This window comes from Narcine bancroftii, chromosome 6 (assembly GCF_036971445.1).
Source record: "Narcine bancroftii isolate sNarBan1 chromosome 6, sNarBan1.hap1, whole genome shotgun sequence".
Taxonomy (NCBI): Eukaryota; Metazoa; Chordata; class Chondrichthyes; order Torpediniformes; family Narcinidae; genus Narcine; species Narcine bancroftii.
The window spans coordinates 28,918,677-28,938,284 of record NC_091474.1 but is presented as its reverse complement, the minus strand read 5'-3'; the positions used below and the strand labels follow the sequence as shown (position 1 = coordinate 28,938,284).

The following is a 19,608-nucleotide window of genomic DNA, read 5'->3' as shown; positions in this document are numbered from 1 at the left end:
TGGGAAAGAAACTGTCCTTAAATCCATGGTGTGTAATCTCACAGGCAAAGGTGAGGGTCGATGATTGGTCTGTTGCAATATAACAGGCCAATCACATTCCTGGTGGCTTCCTGCTAATCTTGGAGCTGCTCCGTCTTGGGATTGAGAGGGGTGGGAATCCGACACTGTCGCCGTGTGCTGTCAGGCACAGTGGAGAAGAGGGGTAGGAATCCGGCACAGTCACTCCATGCCATTGGGCACAGTGAGAAAATGGAAAGCCCCATCCTGTCCTGGATGGGGTTGAGTTGCTACAGCCGTTCTCATCCAGAGAAGTGGAGAGTGTTCCACCTCACTCCTACCTTGTGCCATAGGACACACAGCCTCTTCTGGGCTCTTGCTGCCACAGTATTTATGTGGCCAATTCAGTTGCATTCTAGTGAATGGTGACTCTCAGCACGGTTGGTACTTTGGAGATGGTAAAGCCACTGTACAGCCAAGGTTAGTGGTGAGACTTGCTTGAATTGGAGATGGTCACTAATTGCCTCATGCCCTGTACTTGCATAGTGTCTGGGTGCAGCTGTGGGCTGCTCCATTTACAAAGGAGTTATGAATATAATTGAAGTCTGTGCAACTATCAGTGAACTTCCCCTTTTCTGACAAAGGAACTTTGAAGCAGCAGAATATGGTAGGATGGAGGAACTCCTGGAATCACAGCCAAAACTATCTTCCCTCCACAGCCCCATCACACCCAGTCAAGAATAACCATGGACCACTGGACAGCTCTTCCTCTGGGGGAGGTCCAGCTCTAACCATTGGAAGGTTTCCTTTGATGCCCATTGGGTCGTTACATCAGAGCCAATAGGGAAGATTTCCCAGGGAATGAATGGGTTATCATATGAGAAATGTTTGATGGCTCTTGGCTTGTAATCATTGTTTCAATGTTGAAAGGCATGGACAGAATAGATGAAGAAAGGATGTTTCCCATGGTGGGAGAGTTTGGAACAAGAGGGCACAACTTCAGGATCAAAGGGCATCTGCTTAGAAGAGGATTTTTGTTTGCCACAGGTGGTTGTGTAGGGCAAGTCATTGGGTGTATTTTAGGCAGAGATTGATAGGTTCTTGAATAGCGGGGCCATCAAAAATTATGGGGAAAAGGGCGGGCAGTGGGGCTGAGTGGAAAATGGACCAGCTCACGAGGAAATGGCGGGCAATCTCGATGGGATGAATGGCCTGTTTCTGCTCAAATGTCTTATGATCAGATAGAAACAGTGCCCCGACATCAAGGGCAATCAACCTCTCCTCACCTGGGGACTTCAGCTCCTTGGTCTAGGTTTGTGAAGCCCAAGCTGAGGAGTGACGGCCACTCGCTAGCATCATCAGTGCTACCTTCCATCATTTGCTGATGAACGTTAGCAGGCTGACTGGGTGGGGATTACCCAGATTGGATTTGCCCTCTCAGCATGTATATGTGCCAACTCTCAGTGGTCCCTTCCATGAACATTCAAGGTGGAGAAACATCTATTGGGATGGTATTGACCTCCCAGACCACGGACTGGGGGCTCACAGAAGCTCTGTGCATGCGGCAGATGGAGCTGCAGCACACACAAAAGGTGAGAGGGGCCAAGTTGTTCTTGATTCTAAGGGTGTGCCCAAGAAGTTATGTGGTTGTTAGAGAAGGGAGAGTATGGTGTACATAATAGCATTATAAATTGTACCAGCCACTAGTAAGATGGCAACAGGAGAACTTATGGATCACAACTGTTCCTGCTGTAGGAAGGTCATCAGAGAGAGGTTGATTCCTGGACCATTGGGGTTGTCTAATTAGGACTAATTGAACTGGTTGGGTCAGTACTCATTTGAAGTGATCGTCCTGATACTCCTGAAACATCTGAGAACTTGAGGATCAGATGGAGCTGATGTTTGAAGGAGAAACAAAATGTTGGAGAAACATAGCAGGTCAATATTATAAAGCAAAGATAAAAATACACACTTGTGCTGGCTCACCACTAGGCAGGCAAACCGGCCCTGCTTGTAAGCCACATGGCGGGGCAGCTGGCCAAAATGGCGCCATCGGGGGTGATCCCTTCCTCCCAGCACGGGGCTCATAAGCCCGCGGTGGGGGACCACATGACTCCTGGGTGATGTCAGCGCCCTCCAGTGCGGTTCTCAACCAGGTCCGGGCTGGGAGTATAAGTACAGCCCAGCAGCCTGCAATAAACTAGTCTCCTCACTAAGCTCAACCCATCTGGTTCTGTGTGTTCTGTCAGGAGCAGTGTAGCTGCCGCTACAATTGGTGACCCCGACTGGTTCAAATGTCTTTGAACCCATCATGAGCGAGTCTGGGATCAGCAGTATAGCTGTGAAACTGCCGGAGACCTGGTTCAGCCACGTAAAGGCTCAGTTTCACCTCCGCCAGATTTCGTCCGACACGACCACATTCTACCATGTGGTCGCTGCCCTGGACCAGGCCACCACCAGACATGTGCTGCACCTCATTCAGCACCCACCCGCCGAAGACAAATATGAGACCATCAAGCGAGTGCTTACTGGATCCCTCGGACTATCCAAAGACCAGCGTGCCGCTCGGATGCTGCACCTCGATGCCCTGGGGAACAGGTCCCTGATGGAGCTGATGGATGAGATGCTCATGCTCATGGGTGAGCACACCAACTGCCCACTCTTCAAGCGTATTTTCCTCGACCATATGCCTGGGGACATCCGGCCGCTGCTGGTCCAGGAGAGTTTCACCGACCCGAGGAAGGTCATCCAGAAGGTCCAAGAGCTATGGCTCGCACGATTCTCAGAAGGCTCAGTGGTCCAGCAGGTCACGAGGCATGAGCGCGACCATGCCAAGCCCGCCCCTAGTGCTGCGGTAGAGCATTGGGCCCCTGCAGGGGCCCCCAAGAGCATAACCAAGGCCACAGCATCCGCTCCAGGCCTTTGCTTCTACCACCAGTGCTGGGGAGCCAAGGCTTGGAAGTGTCATCAGCCCTGCTCATTCCAGGAAAACGACCAGGCTGGCCGCTGTTAATGGCTGTGGCGGCTGGCCAAGGACACAGCCTCCTCTACCTGCAGGACTCAGTCAGCGGCCGGCAGTTCCTTGTTGACACTGGAGCCCAGATCAGTGTCATCCCGGCCACAGCCGTTGAGTCCAGGAACCTACCTCGTGGACCTCCCCTCTGTGTGGGCAACGCAACTGTAATCTAGATGTACGGAGACAAGACAGTCCACTTCCAGATTGGCCAACGAAAGTTTGCATGGAAGTTCACCGTCTCATCCCTCCCGAATGCCATCCTGGGTGCAGACTTACTCCTCGTACACGGGCTTCTGGTGGACATTCGAGGTAGGCACCTGATGGATGCCTGTACCTTCCAGGACATTTGCCTTGACCCCTCCCGCTCAGAGCAACTGCAGATGGCCATGATCAGCATGCCCAGAGACGAGTTCCAGCGAATCCTGGATGAGTTCCCGACACTCCTCAAGCCACAGTTCTCCGCTGCCTCGCCGCACCATGGGATGTTTCACCACATCCCCACCCAGGGCCCACCGGTTCACGCCAAGGCATGCCAGATCCCGCTTGACAAGCTCCTGGTGTTGAAGAGGAGTTTTCTCACCTGTTGGAACTGGGGATCATTTGGCAGTCCGACAGCCCATGGGCCTCGTTCCTCAACCTGGTCCTGAAAGGCTCCGGTGGCTTGCATCCCTGTGGAGACTATCGACAGCTCAATGAGACAACAGTTCCTGACCATTACCCCATCCCTCATATCCAAGACTTTATGGCCAACCTGCATGTTGCGAGGGTTTTCTCCAAGGTTGACCTGGTGCACGGATATCACCAGATCTCAGTGCACCCTGAGGACATACCCAAGACGGCCATCATCACCCCCTTTGGCTTGTTCGAATTCCTACGCATGCCATTCGGGCCCAAGAATGCCGCTCAGACCTTCCAGCGTCTCATGGACTCTGTGGGCAGGGACTTGGATTTCATCTTTATTTATTTGGATGACATCCTCATCGCGAGCATGGACCAGGTGCAACACAAGGCACACCTACGCGCCCTTTTCTCCCGGCTGGCCAATTTCAGCCTTACCATCAATCCGGACAAGTGCCAGTTCAGGAAAGAGTCCATGCAGTTCCTGGGCCATACCATCACGGCTGAAGGAGCCATGCCTGCCACTGCGAAGGTCGCCGCTATCAGGGAGTTCCCACGCCTGGACAGCCTCAAGGGGCTGCAGGAGTTCGCGGGTATGGTCAACTTTTACAACCGCTTCATCCCGGGAGCTGCATGTATCATGCAGCTGCTGGTCACCCTCATCACAGCCAAGCACAAAATGCTCACTTGGAACCCAGAAGCCTGGACCGCATTCAAGGCCACCAAGGACGCCCTCATGAAGGCCACCATGCTCGCCCACTCGCACAGCGACCTGCATATGGCACTCTCTGTCGATTTCTCTGCCATGACCATCGGTGCCATCCTGGAGTAGCAGGTGAATGGACATTGGAAGCTGCTGCCATTCTTCAGCTGCCTGTTCCACCCGCCAGAACGCAAGTATAGTGCCTTTGATTTACTGGGCATGTACCTGGCAGTTAGACATTTCCGCTATTTTTTGGTGGGGAGGACTTTTACCATCTTCACTGACCACAAACCCCTCACCCAGGCGCTCGCGATGGCAAAACATCCCTGGTCGTCCTGCCAGCAGCGTCACCTCTCCTTCGTGTTGGAGTTTACCACCGACATTCGGCACAAGGCGGGGAAGGACAATGTGGTTGCAAATGCACTCTAGCGACCGGCCATCTGCACGCTGACGCCCGGCCTTGACTTCGACCAGCTCGCTCGGGACCAGAAGTCTGATGAGAAGAATGCTACACACTGACGTTTTGGGCTTGAACCCTTCATCAAAGTATGGAAAAATGTCTTTACTTCAACCACAGTGTTTGCAGATTTTCTGTTTTACTTGGACCTGACGTTTTCACTGGTGGAGTGAGTTTAAACTGCGGAGGTCACCATTTAAGATGGAAATGAGGAGGAATTTCTTCTCATGGAAGGTTCTCTACTGAGAGGATGGCAGAGATGGAGTCACTAAACATGTTTGACTGGGAGATGTTTAGACTAGACTGATGTTGAAGGTGCTGGAGAACAAGCAGGAATATGGGTTGAAGCCAAGTCCACATCAGCCATGATCTTGGTCAGTAGGGAAAGCAGGTTCCAGTGGCTGAAGGGTCTCCTCACTGCTCCTTCCAGGTGTGCAGCAGTGACGACACACCCATCAACCTCTCACGGGTAGTCGTTGAACTGAATTGTTGTCATGTACCAATATACAGTCCAAAGTTTTGTTCTGAACACTATCCAGGCAGGTCAACTCATACAGGGTATGTTCTGGGTATAATTTTACACTCCAAAAAAGTGCAGGGTAAAGAAATAAGTACCTTCAAAAGAGCAAGGGCATAATCTTTTAAGTTCAAATTCAAGTTCATTATCATCCAATTGTGCAGTGCAACCTGATGAAACCGTTCTCCGGTCCTTGGCGAGCTTTCTTCGTGATTGCATTGATATGGAGGCCAAAGTACTGTTCCTCAGTGATGTTGACACCTAGGAATTTGTCCTGTAGAAGATTGACAGGATTTACCAATGAGAGGTCCATTTTGAGTCTGATAACAACGGGAAAGGAACGGTCCCTGAACCTGGAGGTTCATGTTTTCAGCTCTTGTCTCTTCTGTTCAACAGAATTACTGGGGATAGAAAATTGGGTGGTGACATTTCCAAATCTGTCACATCAGGTAACAGAGAGAACAAATGGCAATTACATTCACTGTGTGGTCAGTTACATCATGTTTGACAAATTAGTAATCAATCATTAAGAGAAAGTAATCCTAACAACCTAACAACGAAAGCAGTCTATCTTTAGTAGAGTGTTTAACTGTAAGGGTTTATGTATACTAGTCAACTTCCCATTAGCTTCCCAGTTTCTCTTTTCTATTCCTAACTTCCTTTCTTGCTTCATAGAACAGCTACAGCATTGAGGGCCATTCAGCCTGTCGAGTGTGCACCAGCTCTGTGCAACAACAATCCAACATTCTCCCTGGCGATTCCTTTCTTTCAGATACTTGTCCAGCTCCCATCTGAATGCTATGAGTGTTTGTCTTCAATGTCCTCCCTGGCAGTTCATTCCAGTCCACCAACAAGTCACTGAGGACAGAAACATGGCCCCTCTGAGCATCATGTCCCTAGTACCTGTGCTATTCCCACCAAAATAACCCACCCCTACACACCAGGGTGAATGTACAGCCGACAATTGACCACTGACCCGCACATCTTTCAGACTTAGGAAGAAAACAAAACCTTTTGTCCCCTCACCTCTGGACCCCCTTCCCCCAGCTTCCTTCCCCCTTTCTACATGTTATTTTACTTTTTAATTTTTGTCTTGGTGAAGGTTCCACCACGAAGCGTGGACTTCATTTCCACCAGCGGATGCTGTCTGACCTGTTGAGTTCCTCTAGCAATTCTTTGTCTACTCAAAATTCCAGCATTTTGCAGCTTCTCAGTTTCTCTGAGAAACGTAGGTTGGACACCAGACCATAAGAAATTGGCCATTCAACACTTCGAGACACTCCTGCCACTCCGTCATGAGTTGATTCATTCTCCCACTCCCCTGCCTTCTCCTCATAACCTTTGATACCCCAACTATTCCAATACCTCTTAATCTCTGCCTTAAATACACTCAATGACCTGGCCTCCACAGCTGTCCATGGCAGCAAATTGTAGAGGTTCACCACTCTCTAGCTAAAGAAATTTCTCTGCATCTCTGTTTTAAATGGCCGCCCATTTTAGTAGATAGAGTATCACTTTGAAAGAGCAAGGTCGAGTGGGGAGAGCAACAAAGTCACCAGGGGAGTCAAAATCCCAACTTCAAAATGTCAAACAAATTGGCAAGACCACTAAAGGCAAACCTGGGAGAACTGAGGACTTGCATCAAACCTAGCAGATACACCTGGTATGACACCTGGTTTCAGTCAGGATTTGATAAAAAAGAGGCAGTAGGAGGCTGCAGGGAAGGTTGACAAGGATATGACCAGGAATGCAACAGTGGATGTATCAAGACAGGAAGTGGATCTGCCTTCTTTTGAGGGGCATGGAGGACCAAATGTATGTCCGTCAAATAATACAAGGTTTCCACTGGGTGGGAGGGAGCAGAACCAGAAGCCATCAATACAAGAGAGTTGGCAAGAAATCCAACAGAGAATTCAGGAGAAACCTCTTTACTCTGAGAGCAGTGGGGGTATGGACCACTCTTTGCAGAATGTGCATGATGTGTTTGCTGGACATATAGATGACAGAGTAGGGAATGGGGTTGGTCAAGGGTTCAGATAAGAAGAAATGAGGCTTGAGCCAAACATGAACACCAGTATCCAGAGTATTGATGATTACAGTCCATGGAGATTATAATCACCAGATCCCATGGATAGAAATGTCACACACAAGAGGACATTTAAGGTGAGGGGAGGAGGTTTAGGGGAAATGTGCGGGACAAAGATTCCTTTTGTGTCAACCTTCATCCTTCACAAAGCCAGATGATAATGAGATGACCATAAATATTGCAGGGATTTATTTAATGTGCTCAGTGTTTAGTTACTGCAGTTCTTGATCATTTCTTCGCTCGTACTGCAACCTTCCCGATGTAATGTGGCCATTGGATAGTAGTGTTCACAGGAGAGGATCCACGATGGACAGCAGAACTGCTTAACCTCTGGGAACAGCCACTCCTAGGTGGAAAAAGCCACGAGGTTCAGATGAGGTGATGCCAAGAAATGATTTATTCTGCAGTTACATAAACAACAATACCCTTTTAAGATGCGAAATTGGACCACAGGAAACATTAAAAGTGCAAACTGCGATTAAGTGTTTACCTCCAGGTTGTCAAATCCACAGTTCTACACTCCATAGCTGCTGTTTTGTGATTCGATACAGTGCCGAAAGGGACACCCTCATTCCTAGTAACAGTCACAGTGCAGTTTCTATTGCTACACTAAATTATCTTCAGGTATTAAGAAACATAAAACTATTTAAATTTTAAAATGTAATTTATAATAAAATTATGTAATATTAAATTTTCTGAAGAGTGCATTAGAGGGAGGAGGCATGGCAAGATTATCATTCTCCCCATCCTCCTTCCTTAATCTAAAGCCTCCAGGGTTAACATTCACCAGGGGACAGGTAACTAATGTGCTCTATGCAACGTGCTATCAGAGGGCGCATGTTCAAAGGAGATCAAAGTGCAAGGGTTGTGTGCAGGAACGGGAAGATACAACTCCCAAATTCGCAGCCAAAACCAAGGTTGGCTTGCGTACAATCATCACCACTGGTAATATATTCAATACAGCGTCAAGAGCCACGTGGCTCTCACCTGGGCACATAGGCTACCTGTCAGAGGTCATCGTGCACAGGATCTGAATGGAGATCAATGCGCCAACCATGCAACCAGCTTTCTTTTCCTATCCATGTGGTGGTCTTGGATTGGCTTGAGTGTTGAAGAGCTCAAAGCCCATGACTCCTCAGGTTCCTCCTCAACCTCAGGTTTCTCTTCAGCTGAGGGGAAGAAACAGATCTCATTAGCACCAACAATCCATAAGTGGAAAAAACTCAGGGAAAACTCAGCTGGAGCCCACTCACGCTGTACTGTGCAGCACTGGGCCCAGACATTTTTGACCGCTCCAGCGGGCACTGCATCTCCTGCCAGTCTCCGGCCGTGAACAGATTCACCTTGGACCAAGACCAACTGAAAGCCACTGATGTGATTATTGCCCCAGTCAGGGACCCTTTACAGCTTCTTAAGGGCGAAGTTGATACACAGTGCTCCCATTGACAATAACTTACTCAAAAGGTTTGAATGTCAAGCCTCTTGAGTGAAGGAAGCTCTGGAGCAGTTTAAAACAGAGAGACCTAGGGGTACAGGAGCATCGTTCCTTGAAAGTGGGAACTCAGGAGAGCAAGCCAGGGAAGGAGGTGGGCATGTGTGTCTTCACTGGGCAGGATATAGAATACCAATGTGGGAATCTTCTAATTCAGATGTTCAAGGCATTGGTGAGACCACACTGGGAGTACTGTGTGCAGTTCTGGTGGCCCAACTATAGGAAGGGCACCAATGAATTGGAAGAGATATGGTGGAGCATCACCAGGATGTGGCTGAGACTGGAGAGCTTGAGTTATAGGAAAAGGCTGAGTCTTTATTCCCTGGAGTGCAGGAGGCAGAGCGACAGACCTTACAGAGGTTTATAAAATCATGAGAGGTGTGGATAAAGGGGATGCTCACAATCTTTATCCCAGGGCAGATGATTCTAGAACAAGGGCAGAGGTTTAAGATGAGAGGAGAGGGATTTAAGAGGAATCTGAGAAACAATTTTTTTCCACTCAGATGGTTCACATCTGGAGGAAACTTAATTTTGACATTCAGACATTTGGGCAGATTGATGGATAGGAGGGGATTGGAAGGATCTTGAGGCAAATGAGACTAGTCCAGAATGTTCAGCATGGAATGGTGTTGAAAGGCTTGTTTTGTGCTGTTCACTCTCTGACCACATGCTGCTATTGCTGACAGGACATGGTGTCCCATTGTACGTCAGGCCAGTGGGTTGGTCACTAACATCCATTACTAAAGCTTCTGTGCAATAGGACAGTCTAACCGGTTCCCTGAAGCAGGGTTAAAGGCACAGACTTACCATCAGCAGCTATATAGGCCCCAGCTGCAGAACCATGTGAGGAAGCACAGAGGGGCTCAGGACCACCAGCCCCGATGTAACAGATCAGGCTGACAATGTTCACTTTGCTCAGAGCCTGTGGGTGAAACACAAGCATGAAGCCCAATTAGATCCACTCAGATCAGGTGAGATCGCTGCCAGGGTTAATCAAAGGATCCACAACTCCCTTCCCAGCCACCACTCAGTGGCCAAGCAGCCTCTGGTAATTTGGCCCTTCTTCCCCGTTTATTCCGACCCCGCCAGCTCAGTACTCAAACTCCAACTCATAACCCTCACAAGTTCCTTGGGTATTTACTTCAAACGTTAGCAGCATGATCTCCCAAAATTCAATGAGTTTTTCCATGTGTTAGTTGATCAAGGATCAGAGGAAAAATTTTAAATGAGATTTTATTGTCATACAAATAAGTACAATGTAAATGTTGCTGAAATTCTTGCCTGCTGCAACCACACCAACCAGAACAGTGAATTAAAATATACCAGGACAGAAAGCAAGATAATAAATATAAAAGCAGGGATAAATATATATTCACAGTTGCAATGAGTGCAAACTCTGATGTTCCAGACAGATCTTTTGGTTGTCCTGGAGTCGTTACTGGCTTGTATGGGGATGTTCAAGTGCCTGCTAGCTGTTGCAAACTATTGTCCCTAATTAACTGATGGACTCTCCACCCCACTTCCAAATTTCCAGTGATCCAGGCTGATGTGGAACATCTCCCTGTCCTACGAGGAAGCAAAGCCTGGGCTAAGTTTACATTACTGTGCTGTAAATTTCTACACCCTGACAAATGGTTGATGATCGCGTGCAGTACCTTGGCAAACAATCCCGGCCAGAAGGGTTCCATGGTAACTCCTGCTACCTTCACCGGAGCATTGAGCTTATCCTCCTGTAACAAGAAGGGGAAAAAGAGGTTCAGTGAAGATCAACAGCAGGCAACAGCGACACACCCCCTCGGATGGGTGTGGAATCCTTCACCTGAGTCAGTGGACAACATCCTGACCAGCACAGGCCCTGATCGCCATTGCTTGTGGGATGCATGGCCCAACAAATGTTAACCCTGCTTTCCCTCCCATGGTTCAGCCTTTCCCAGCCTACAGTCCTGCCACTCTGCAAAGTCACCGCGCCTCTTCCATCTCCCAATGTCACCTCTTAAATATATATTACTTTGTACTTTACCTGGAAGCAAATTCAAGCTGAAACTGTTTAAATTCTCCAAAAAAGAAAAAGGTGCAGACTGTAGGAAAGGGTGAGGGGAAAACAGGGTACTTGGAAAGCTCCTTTCGGCTGCAGCATGGGCCTCACAGATTATATGGCCTCCTTGGAGGTTGATTCATTCGACAAGAATAAATCATGGTAAAAACTCCTTGTTTCGTTTTATCATAAGCGCTCAGTTCAAATGGAAACGCCCCTGCACTCGATATCTTTCTATGGAAACCAATGGCAGCAGTAGATAAGAGGACTGTGGTTCAGTTGAGCTGGCAATGTTCTGACACCATGTACAAAATATGTTGGTGCACACACACAATGTCATTAGTCATATCCGAGCACAAGAACTGCATTTCCAAACTCTTAGAAAACAGGTGGAAATGCCACCGTGGAGCTAGACCACATGTTTTCACGGCAGTCATCCAAAGTGAAGTAGAGGATGTAAATCAACTATTCCGTCTCACAGAATTCACAATCAGAATTTAGCATAATGAACATGTGTCACAAAGTTCGTTATTTTGTGGCAGCAGTATTGTGCTTTACAGGTGCAAAAAATCGCTATAAACGACATCTCTGTAAATAAACTACAGGAATTTAAAAAATCAGAGCAAAAGAGATAAAAAGTGAAGTAGCATCTGTGGTTCATTGTCAGTTCAGAAATCTGATGGTGGAGGGGAAGAAGCTGTTTCTGTACCATTTCTCTTCAGGGTCCTGTGAGAAAGGGCATGGCCTGGGTGGTGAGGGTCCTGAAGGACAGAGGCTGCTTTCTTGAGTGCCCATGGTGGCACTGGCCGAGTTGACAACTCTCTGTAGCCTGTTCCAGTCCAGTGCATGAGATTTGCAACATGACCTCTCGACTCTTGAACTATTATGAAGCCAAGCATCCCATAGGCTTTCCCAAGGTCCCTTTGTTCATCCACACTCTTAAGTAGTTTGCACACAACTGACGCAAGACTCACAGGTCTGTAATTCCCAGGATTCTCCCTATTACATTTTTATAAAAACTATGGATGTTACATTTTCCATTCTCCAATCCTCCGGCACCTCTCCTGTGGTCAGAGAGGATTGAAAGATCATAGTTAATGCTCCAGCTATCTCTTCTCTCACTTCCCACAGCAACCTTGTGTTTATCAGGTCCGGTCCCAGGGACTTATCAATCTTGACGTTTTTAAGAAGATCCAACACTTTCTTTTCCTTAATCTCCACATTGTCCAGCACACAGGCCTATTCTGTTCCCACCTCTCCTTGATCAAGGTCCTTTTCTCTTGTGAATACTGAAGTATTGATTTTGGACCTCCCCAACCTCTTCAGCCTCCAGGCCAGTTGCCTCCTTTATCGGCTTCACCTTCATTCTTGTCATCCTGTTCTTCACATACACATAAGCCACTTTCAGATGGCCACAATACGCGACTGTAAAGCCGCACATTATACTCCTGTGCCCTAGGGTTCTTCTTAATCCTACATGCCTAGGCCTTCTCATGCCCCTTTCAAGCCCTTCTAAGTCCTTTCTTCAGCTCCTTCCTGGCTACCATATACTTCATATTTCCTGCTTCCTTCTTCCTCTTGACTAGATATCTCAGCTGTTTGGTCAATCACAGATCCCTTTTCCTACCATCTTTTCCCTGTCCCAGTGAGACAAACCTATCTTGAACCCTGCACAATTGGTCCCTAAACTTCCTCTACATTAGTTCTGTCCCTTCACCCGTGAACATTATTTTCCAATTTACTCTTGCTAGTTCCCGCCTCATCCCATCATAATTAGCTCTTCCTCAATTAAACACTTCCCCATTTTGTCTGCTTTTATCCTTATCTGTAGCTATTCTAAAGCTCAGGGATTTGTAGTCACTCTCACTAAAATGTTCCCTTCTTGGGCTCTAGATCAAATGGGCATTCAAACAATATGCTTTTGATTTTCCCCATTTGCCCCTTGCAGCCCCCTTTACTTTCCTGTCTCCCTTCGTATCATCAGTAAAGTTAAACCTCTTCACCTTCAGCGCCTTCATTTACACAAAATGGACAAAGTTGAGGCGATGCCCCACTTGTTATATATACCCAACCACTGGCCACCGAGACAGAGGTGCACCAAAGAGGTACAAGGACTGCTTAAAGAAATCTCTTGGTGCCTGCCACATTGACCACCGCCAGTGGGCTGATCTTGCCTCCAACCGTGCATCTTGGCGCCTCACAGTTCGGTGGGCAGCAACCTCCTTTGAAGAAGACCGCAGAGCCCACCTCACTGACAAAAGGCAAAGGAGGAAAAACCCAACACCAAATCCCAACCCACCAATTTTCCCTTGCAACCGTGCCTGCCTGTCCCGCATCGGACTTGTCAGCCACAAACGAGCCTGCAGCTGACGTGGACTTTTACCCCTCCATAAATCTTCGTCCGCGAAGCCAAGCCAAAGAAGAAGAAAGAAGAAAGAAAGAATTCAGACCATTTTATTAGTCGGCCAATCTTCCTTGCATACCAACTTTACCTACAGCACCATGAGGTTTTATTTTCCACAATAGCCTTTGATGCAGCAACATACCAAACACCTTCTGGAAATCGAGGCAGAAGACATCCACTCATTCCTATTGATTCTGAGCTTACAGAGATTTGCTCAGTTAACTGATCTGCTGAATGCTTCCATCATTTTGTTTTGTTTAAGATGTCTGCAGATTTGTTGATTTTCAAATATTTTAAGGAGTATGCCGAACAATTAAATAAGAAAGACAATCTGCATATATTAGCATAGTTCAATTGGCAATGATTTTGTACTTGATGATGCCCAACTGTTTGAGACCTGGCATGTGGGGATATATATCATCTGTGTGGTGAACGTTGTAAATGTGCAACCTTTCAAAAATACTTTTAAAAATTATTTTATTTTAATTTTCATAGACTTGTAAAATTCAAACCATATAATTTTTTTAACCTTCATGTAACACAGAGTCTGTATTTATCCCACCTACCTCCACACAGCCCCCCATGTTCATATAATTGAAAGTAGTCAATTAAATTACATTAAAACAATTAAATTAAATTAAAAAGGTAAAAAAACTCAAAACAAAACTGAAAAAACACGTCGCCTGAGCCATGTCCTACTTTTGAAAAAAAAATTATTTTTGTTTTTTCTTTCCATAAATATACATAGAAAAACTCTTCAATATTAAATATATCTATAAAAAACAAATTAAACAAAACAACCTTTCCCCACTCCCTTTTCAGTATAAATCCACACACCATCAGGGCTCACATTTTCATTGAACTTCAAAAATTCTACATGGGGAAGTCACTTCTGTTTATATTACAGCAGCATTTGTTATTGTCCTTTTTATTATTGTAGTTATAGTTTGGCCCCTATATGATTCAAATATGGCTGCAATGTCTTAATAAATATGTCATATTTGTTCTTTAAGTTGAATGTTATTTTTTCCATAAGTATACAACTATTCATCTCAGCAGTCCATCGTGCTGTCTGTAGAGGGGAGTTGGATTTCAAAGTAATTGTATTAAATTTCTTTTTCTAAGGCTAAATTTGGAATTTAGTTAATTTATTGCTTATTTTAATAAAATTACCCAAAAGATAAAACTCCGGGTCATCCGCAAAGGCCACCCCTGTTATCCTTGTTAATGTTTCAATAATATCCTGCCAGAAAGGTCTTACCTTCACACACGACCATGTAGTATGTAAAAATATTCCTATTTCTGTCCCACACCTAAAGCACATTTCCAATATTTCAGATTTTGATTTATGCAAATTCTGTGGTGTTAGATATAATTATATTGCACTAATCATATCTTACATTTATAATTGATGTCATGCTATCCGAACACCAATCAGACCAACTTCTTTACATTATTGCAACACCTAGATCTGACTCCCTTCTCTCTCTCAATTTCTGTAAACCTGGTTTTTCACTTTCATTCTGGAGAGCATAGATACTAGAGCCTTGGCATCACCTTCATTCTGACAAGGTTAACTCTGCCCACTGTGCCCAGTGTTATGGGCAGAATCCTCCATCTGCCAAAGTCCTCCTCAATCTTCCAGAGCAAAGGGAGGTAGTTGTACAAATCTTTGTCCACTTTTATCTCCAGATATTTAAATTGACTTCTCAGTTGACATTGTCTACAGTCCCCATTCATCAAAGGCATAATCTAACTTTTATCCAGATTTATCTTATATTCAGAGACCTTCCCATAATCCTTCAGTGTAGTCCTTAGACTGGGTAAAGACTCCCCGCCCCCCTGGAATCTGTCAAATATACTAACACATCATCAGCGAAAAAGTTGATTTATGTTCCTTCTGGCCCACCCTGAACCCCTTTATGTTTGAATCTCACCAAATGGCTTCCGCCAATGGCTCAATTGACAGAATGAACAGCAATGGGGACAATGGAAGCCCTGCCCACTGGACCTGTTCAATGGGAACACTGGAAACACTGCCCATTTGTAATAATATTTGTTTGGGGTTTAAAGTGTTCTCACCCAATTAATAAATGTTTGACCCAATCCAAATTTCTCCAGTACCTTGAACAGAAAGTCCCACTCCAATCTGTCAAAGGCCTTTTCCATATCCAAATCTATGGCCACTCCTGGATCCTCCCCCAACTAGACCAGATGAACTATATTAAGCAATTTAGCTATGTTGCTTGCTGATTGTCTCCTTTCTACAAATCCAGACTGGTCTGGATTCATTAGTTTCAGCAAATATTCTGCCAATCTATTAGTCAATGCTTTTGCAATTATTTTATAATCTGTGTTTAATAATGAGATGGGATTATATGAGGAGGGATTCAATGGGTCCCCCTCTTTTTTTGGGATCACTGTGATGAGTGTTGTGCAGAAAGACTCCAGGATGGTATCTGCCTCCACCGCCTGATCCACCACCTTCATAAGAAGGAGCATTAAAAGGCCTTTGAACTCTATAAAATTTGACAAGGAAACTGTCCTCCCCAGGTGTTTACCAGCCTGCAAAGAGCTCAGGGTCCATGCAATCTCCTCTTTAGAGAAAAGGGCACACTTCCCCTCTCACTCTTACTGATCCAAATTTGGTAGTTCCGACGAAAGTAAGAAATCATCTATTTTGGTAGGATCACCTCCGACTCAGATTTATACAATTCCTTATGAAACCTTCTAAATGTTTCATTTATTTATTTTGGCTTATCGGAGATCTTGCCTTTCCCTGTTTGAATTGCATTGATTGTTCTTGAGACCTCTTCCTCCCTTCTTACCAGGACAAGACTTTGTGGGCCCTCTCCCCCAACTCACAGTACTGCTGACTATATCTTAAAATCAAATTTTCTATCTTATATGTTTGCAACATATTATATTTGAGCATTTTATTCATAAAATTCCTGTATTTTTCTTCTGTGCTTGTTGTTTGACAATCTTTTTCCAGTTGAATGATCTCCTGTTCTAAAGCATTAATCTCCTTCATGTGCTGCTTTTTGATGCTCTTATCTGATCCCTTAAATAAGCCTTCAATGTGTCCCATATTAGGAAGTTATCCTCAGTAAAGAGGTACTTCATCTTACAGAACAATTCTCTCTGAGCTCTAAGATAGGTACAAAATTCCAGTCTTCTCAACAGCAACATATTCAGGCACCATCTATCTGCTTATCTGGCATTGTAATGGTCAGAATCAAGGGTGAATAGTCAGAAAGTAGTTGAGCCATATATTCAGTTTCCACTATCCTACTCTCCAATTGGGTTGATGAAATAAAAATCAATCAATTCTGATGTAGAAATCACGTTGTCTGATTCAGCCTTCTTCAGATATTGATGAGATTTAATTTGTTCATAAAGGCTAGGGCAGACGTAACCACTTTGGCCTTGTAACCTTCTTTGATCCAGACAAGAATTAAAATCCCCTCCAATCAAAGCATTCTCCCACTCTTCAGATGCTATATACATTTTTTGTCATCAAAGTTTGGGGTGTAAATATTCATAAGTGTTCAGAGTTCTGAGCATATTTGACAATGCATCATCACGATTCTCCCCCTCAGCACCATTAACTCCCACATTTTGAGACATGCCCAATGCACCCATCTACCACTTGTATCTCCCTCCCTTTCATTGAACTCCCCATATTCATTCTTACTTATAATATACATTCATCTTTAAACATTAACACGATGAAAGAAAACCCCCCCCTTGTATTCCTCACAATTATAATATTTACAGTCCATCTTTCCCCGATTCCCTCTTTCCCTCTTATTTACATTTACATTTAATCGCAAAACAGTGGCAGGGTTCTTACAAAATCCATTGCTTCCCTTGGATCCTTAAAAAACTTTCTTTCCCCTCTTGCCTAACTATCTTCAGCGTTGCTGGATGAAGGAGGGTAAATTCGATTCCTTTTTGTTTTAGGCTCTTTTTAACCAGGTCAAATTCAATCCTGTGCTTCAATAGCACAATGCTTATGTCCAGGTAGAATAAAATCTTCCCTCCCTCATATTTCACCAGACCCCATCCCCTTTGCCTTCACACCCACCGTTGTGACCTGTAAAATCCTCACTCTATCCTGGTAGCAAAAGAGCCTTATCAGAATGGCCCATGGCCATTGGTTTGGCCCTGGGCAGGAGGGTGCGAGAGACCAGTGGTACCATTCTATTTCCAGGTTATTTCCAACTTGTTCCCTCCCCAGTATATCTGGTATCCACTTTTTCAGGAACTCCACTGTGTCTCTCCCCTCCGTACCCTCCTTCACCCCCACAATTTTAACCGTATTCCTCCTGCTGATGTTTTTTAAGTTATCTATCTTCTCCCACATCCTTAACCTATCCCTTTCCCACACAACCATTTTTTTCTCCCTCCTATCCAATCGTTCTTCCACCCTTTCATTTCTCTCCTCTGTTTCTGATACTCTTTCTGTCAAATTATTCAACCTTTCTTTGATTGTCCCTTGCCCTGCCACCAGTGTTTTCAAAGATTTTTTCATCTGGACAGTCTGGCAAAAGGCATCAGGCTCTCTGCCCCCTTTATCTGTCCTTCACCTCCCTGTTATCTCCTTCTTTTACTTCTGTTACAAGATCAAACCAGCAACCACAAAGAAGGCCTATCACACAGGGGTAAAGATGAACAATTACTTTATTAACAAAAAAATTCACCCTTCAAACTTTAATTCAAAATCCCCCCCTTTTATAACAATGCCCACTGGTTACTATGCAAATTTCTATAACAGAGTAAAACTAATAAATACCCCAGCCTAAATATAACATATGTAATTAAAGTCTAAGTTATATTTCCAACCAGCCCACAGAAAAACTTAGACACAAAACAAACACAAAACACACAAGATTCACAAAACTTCGATCTCAACCGAAGCAAAGGTCATAAACAAAATTCAGTTTGTTTGGTAAACTGAAGCCAAAAGATTTTTGAGAGAGAGAGAGAGAGAGAGAGAGAGAGAGAGAGGACAAAATTTGAAGTTGTCTTGTGTTGCTTGGTCTGGATCCTTCTGGCTGCCTTTGGAATATTCATCCTTTTTGAAATCCCAACATTCTAAACTGTCTTCTAGACCATGACTCATGCTCTGGGCCTTCTTCCACTCCACAGCACCACCCAGTGGTAGTTTATCGTCCAAGTTCAGAAATTTTTAGATAATTTTCTGCACATGCTCAGTCCATCTCTCACTCTCTCAGCAGTCCACCTTCACTTTGGATCTCTGAGGCAAACTGTCATTTTTTAACATAAAACCACACAATACATAGGCCAATACACAACACAGAACTCTGTAACACTTCCTAGTTCTTCCTCTTTTTCTTCTTCCTCCTCCTCCACCTCACTTTCTGACTCCAGGCTGCCCTACCATGTTACTTTCCCGTGAATTCTCTCTGGCTGTGCTGGTCCTAGAGTTCTCCAGACCCGACACCTCAGACCCGACCTTTTTTTGTGCCCACAAGTTTGAGCGGCCTCACCAGATAGGTCTTTATTTTCTCCTTTACCTTTTCTTCCAGCCCACAGGTCCTTCTCTCTGCTGCCACCAGTGGCGCCGTCCACTCTGCCTCGACTCAGCTCCCTTGGCCTCAGGACCCCAAACTGTCTCCACCCAACGTGCTCCCGCCACTGCCAGCATCACCATCCACTTCACCTCAGGCAAAAATATTTTCGACCTGACTGAAGTGTCAAAGATCGAAAGTGTGAAGTCGCTGGGGAGGACGTGTTCAATGTGGAATCCTTGTCAGGTGGGAGTATACAGTATAGGATGGCAAACCGACAGCCTTCTTGCACTCCGCACAATTATCTTTTCCATTTGACTTCAAACACTTCCAAGAGGCCATGGGATTTTCCATGCATCCTGAATGATTAACACTTGCTCATTGCCCCACCTTCATCCGGCACACAGCCTTCACATTCTGGGCAACAAAAAGACCGTCAGACTAAAGAAGATCAGTGATAATGAAATGCCTAATTAAACATCATCACAAAGGACCCCCATCACCCTGGTCACAAGTACCTCTTCTCACTCTCCCTTCGGGTGGAAGGTACAGAAGCCTGAAGACTGGCACCTCTCGGTTCAAGAACAGTTTCTTTCAACAACAATCAGACTCTTGACTCTCCCATTGCTACACTGATCAGGGACTGCTCCCACACCACAAAGGGATTGCCTGCGCTATTGGAGGTCACTTTTTATGCACTAAAAAGTGTCATGGGTCTGTCAGCAAAACACTAAGGAAGGAGGGGG

The 19,608-nt window shown here is 45.4% G+C and overlaps 2 protein-coding genes across 7 annotated transcripts in view; one reads left to right on the top strand and one right to left on the bottom strand.

Annotated features, from left to right (window-relative positions):
• Window positions 1-19,608, top strand: part of LOC138735890 (putative uncharacterized protein DDB_G0291608) — a 58,216-nt gene that overhangs the window by 17,690 nt on the left and 20,918 nt on the right. For 2 of the 4 annotated variants that reach the window (XM_069884492.1, XM_069884489.1), the window contains exon 2: window positions 18,881-19,108. The exons of the other annotated variants lie outside the window; for them this stretch is intronic. The gene's annotated coding sequence lies outside the window, so the exon portion shown is untranslated. The remainder of the gene's footprint in view (window positions 1-18,880; window positions 19,109-19,608) is intronic. 4 annotated transcript variants of the gene reach the window in all.
• The window catches only part of LOC138735891 (large ribosomal subunit protein P1-like), a 36,292-nt gene continuing 24,244 nt past the window's right edge, over window positions 7,561-19,608 (bottom strand). Inside the window, exons 1-5 of one of the 3 annotated variants that reach the window (XM_069884495.1) lie at window positions 18,869-19,037; window positions 10,542-10,616; window positions 9,694-9,808; window positions 8,399-8,563; window positions 7,561-7,740 (exon numbers count right to left, since the gene is read on the bottom strand). In XM_069884495.1, coding sequence (XP_069740596.1) covers window positions 8,436-8,563; window positions 9,694-9,808; window positions 10,542-10,574 — 276 coding nt within the window. In that variant the 5' untranslated portion in view covers window positions 10,575-10,616; window positions 18,869-19,037 and the 3' untranslated portion in view covers window positions 7,561-7,740; window positions 8,399-8,435. Of the gene's footprint in view, window positions 7,741-8,398; window positions 8,564-9,693; window positions 9,809-10,541; window positions 10,617-10,906; window positions 11,082-18,868; window positions 19,038-19,608 lie in introns of those variants that run through there. The other 2 variants (XM_069884493.1, XM_069884494.1) reach the window with 2 other exon arrangements.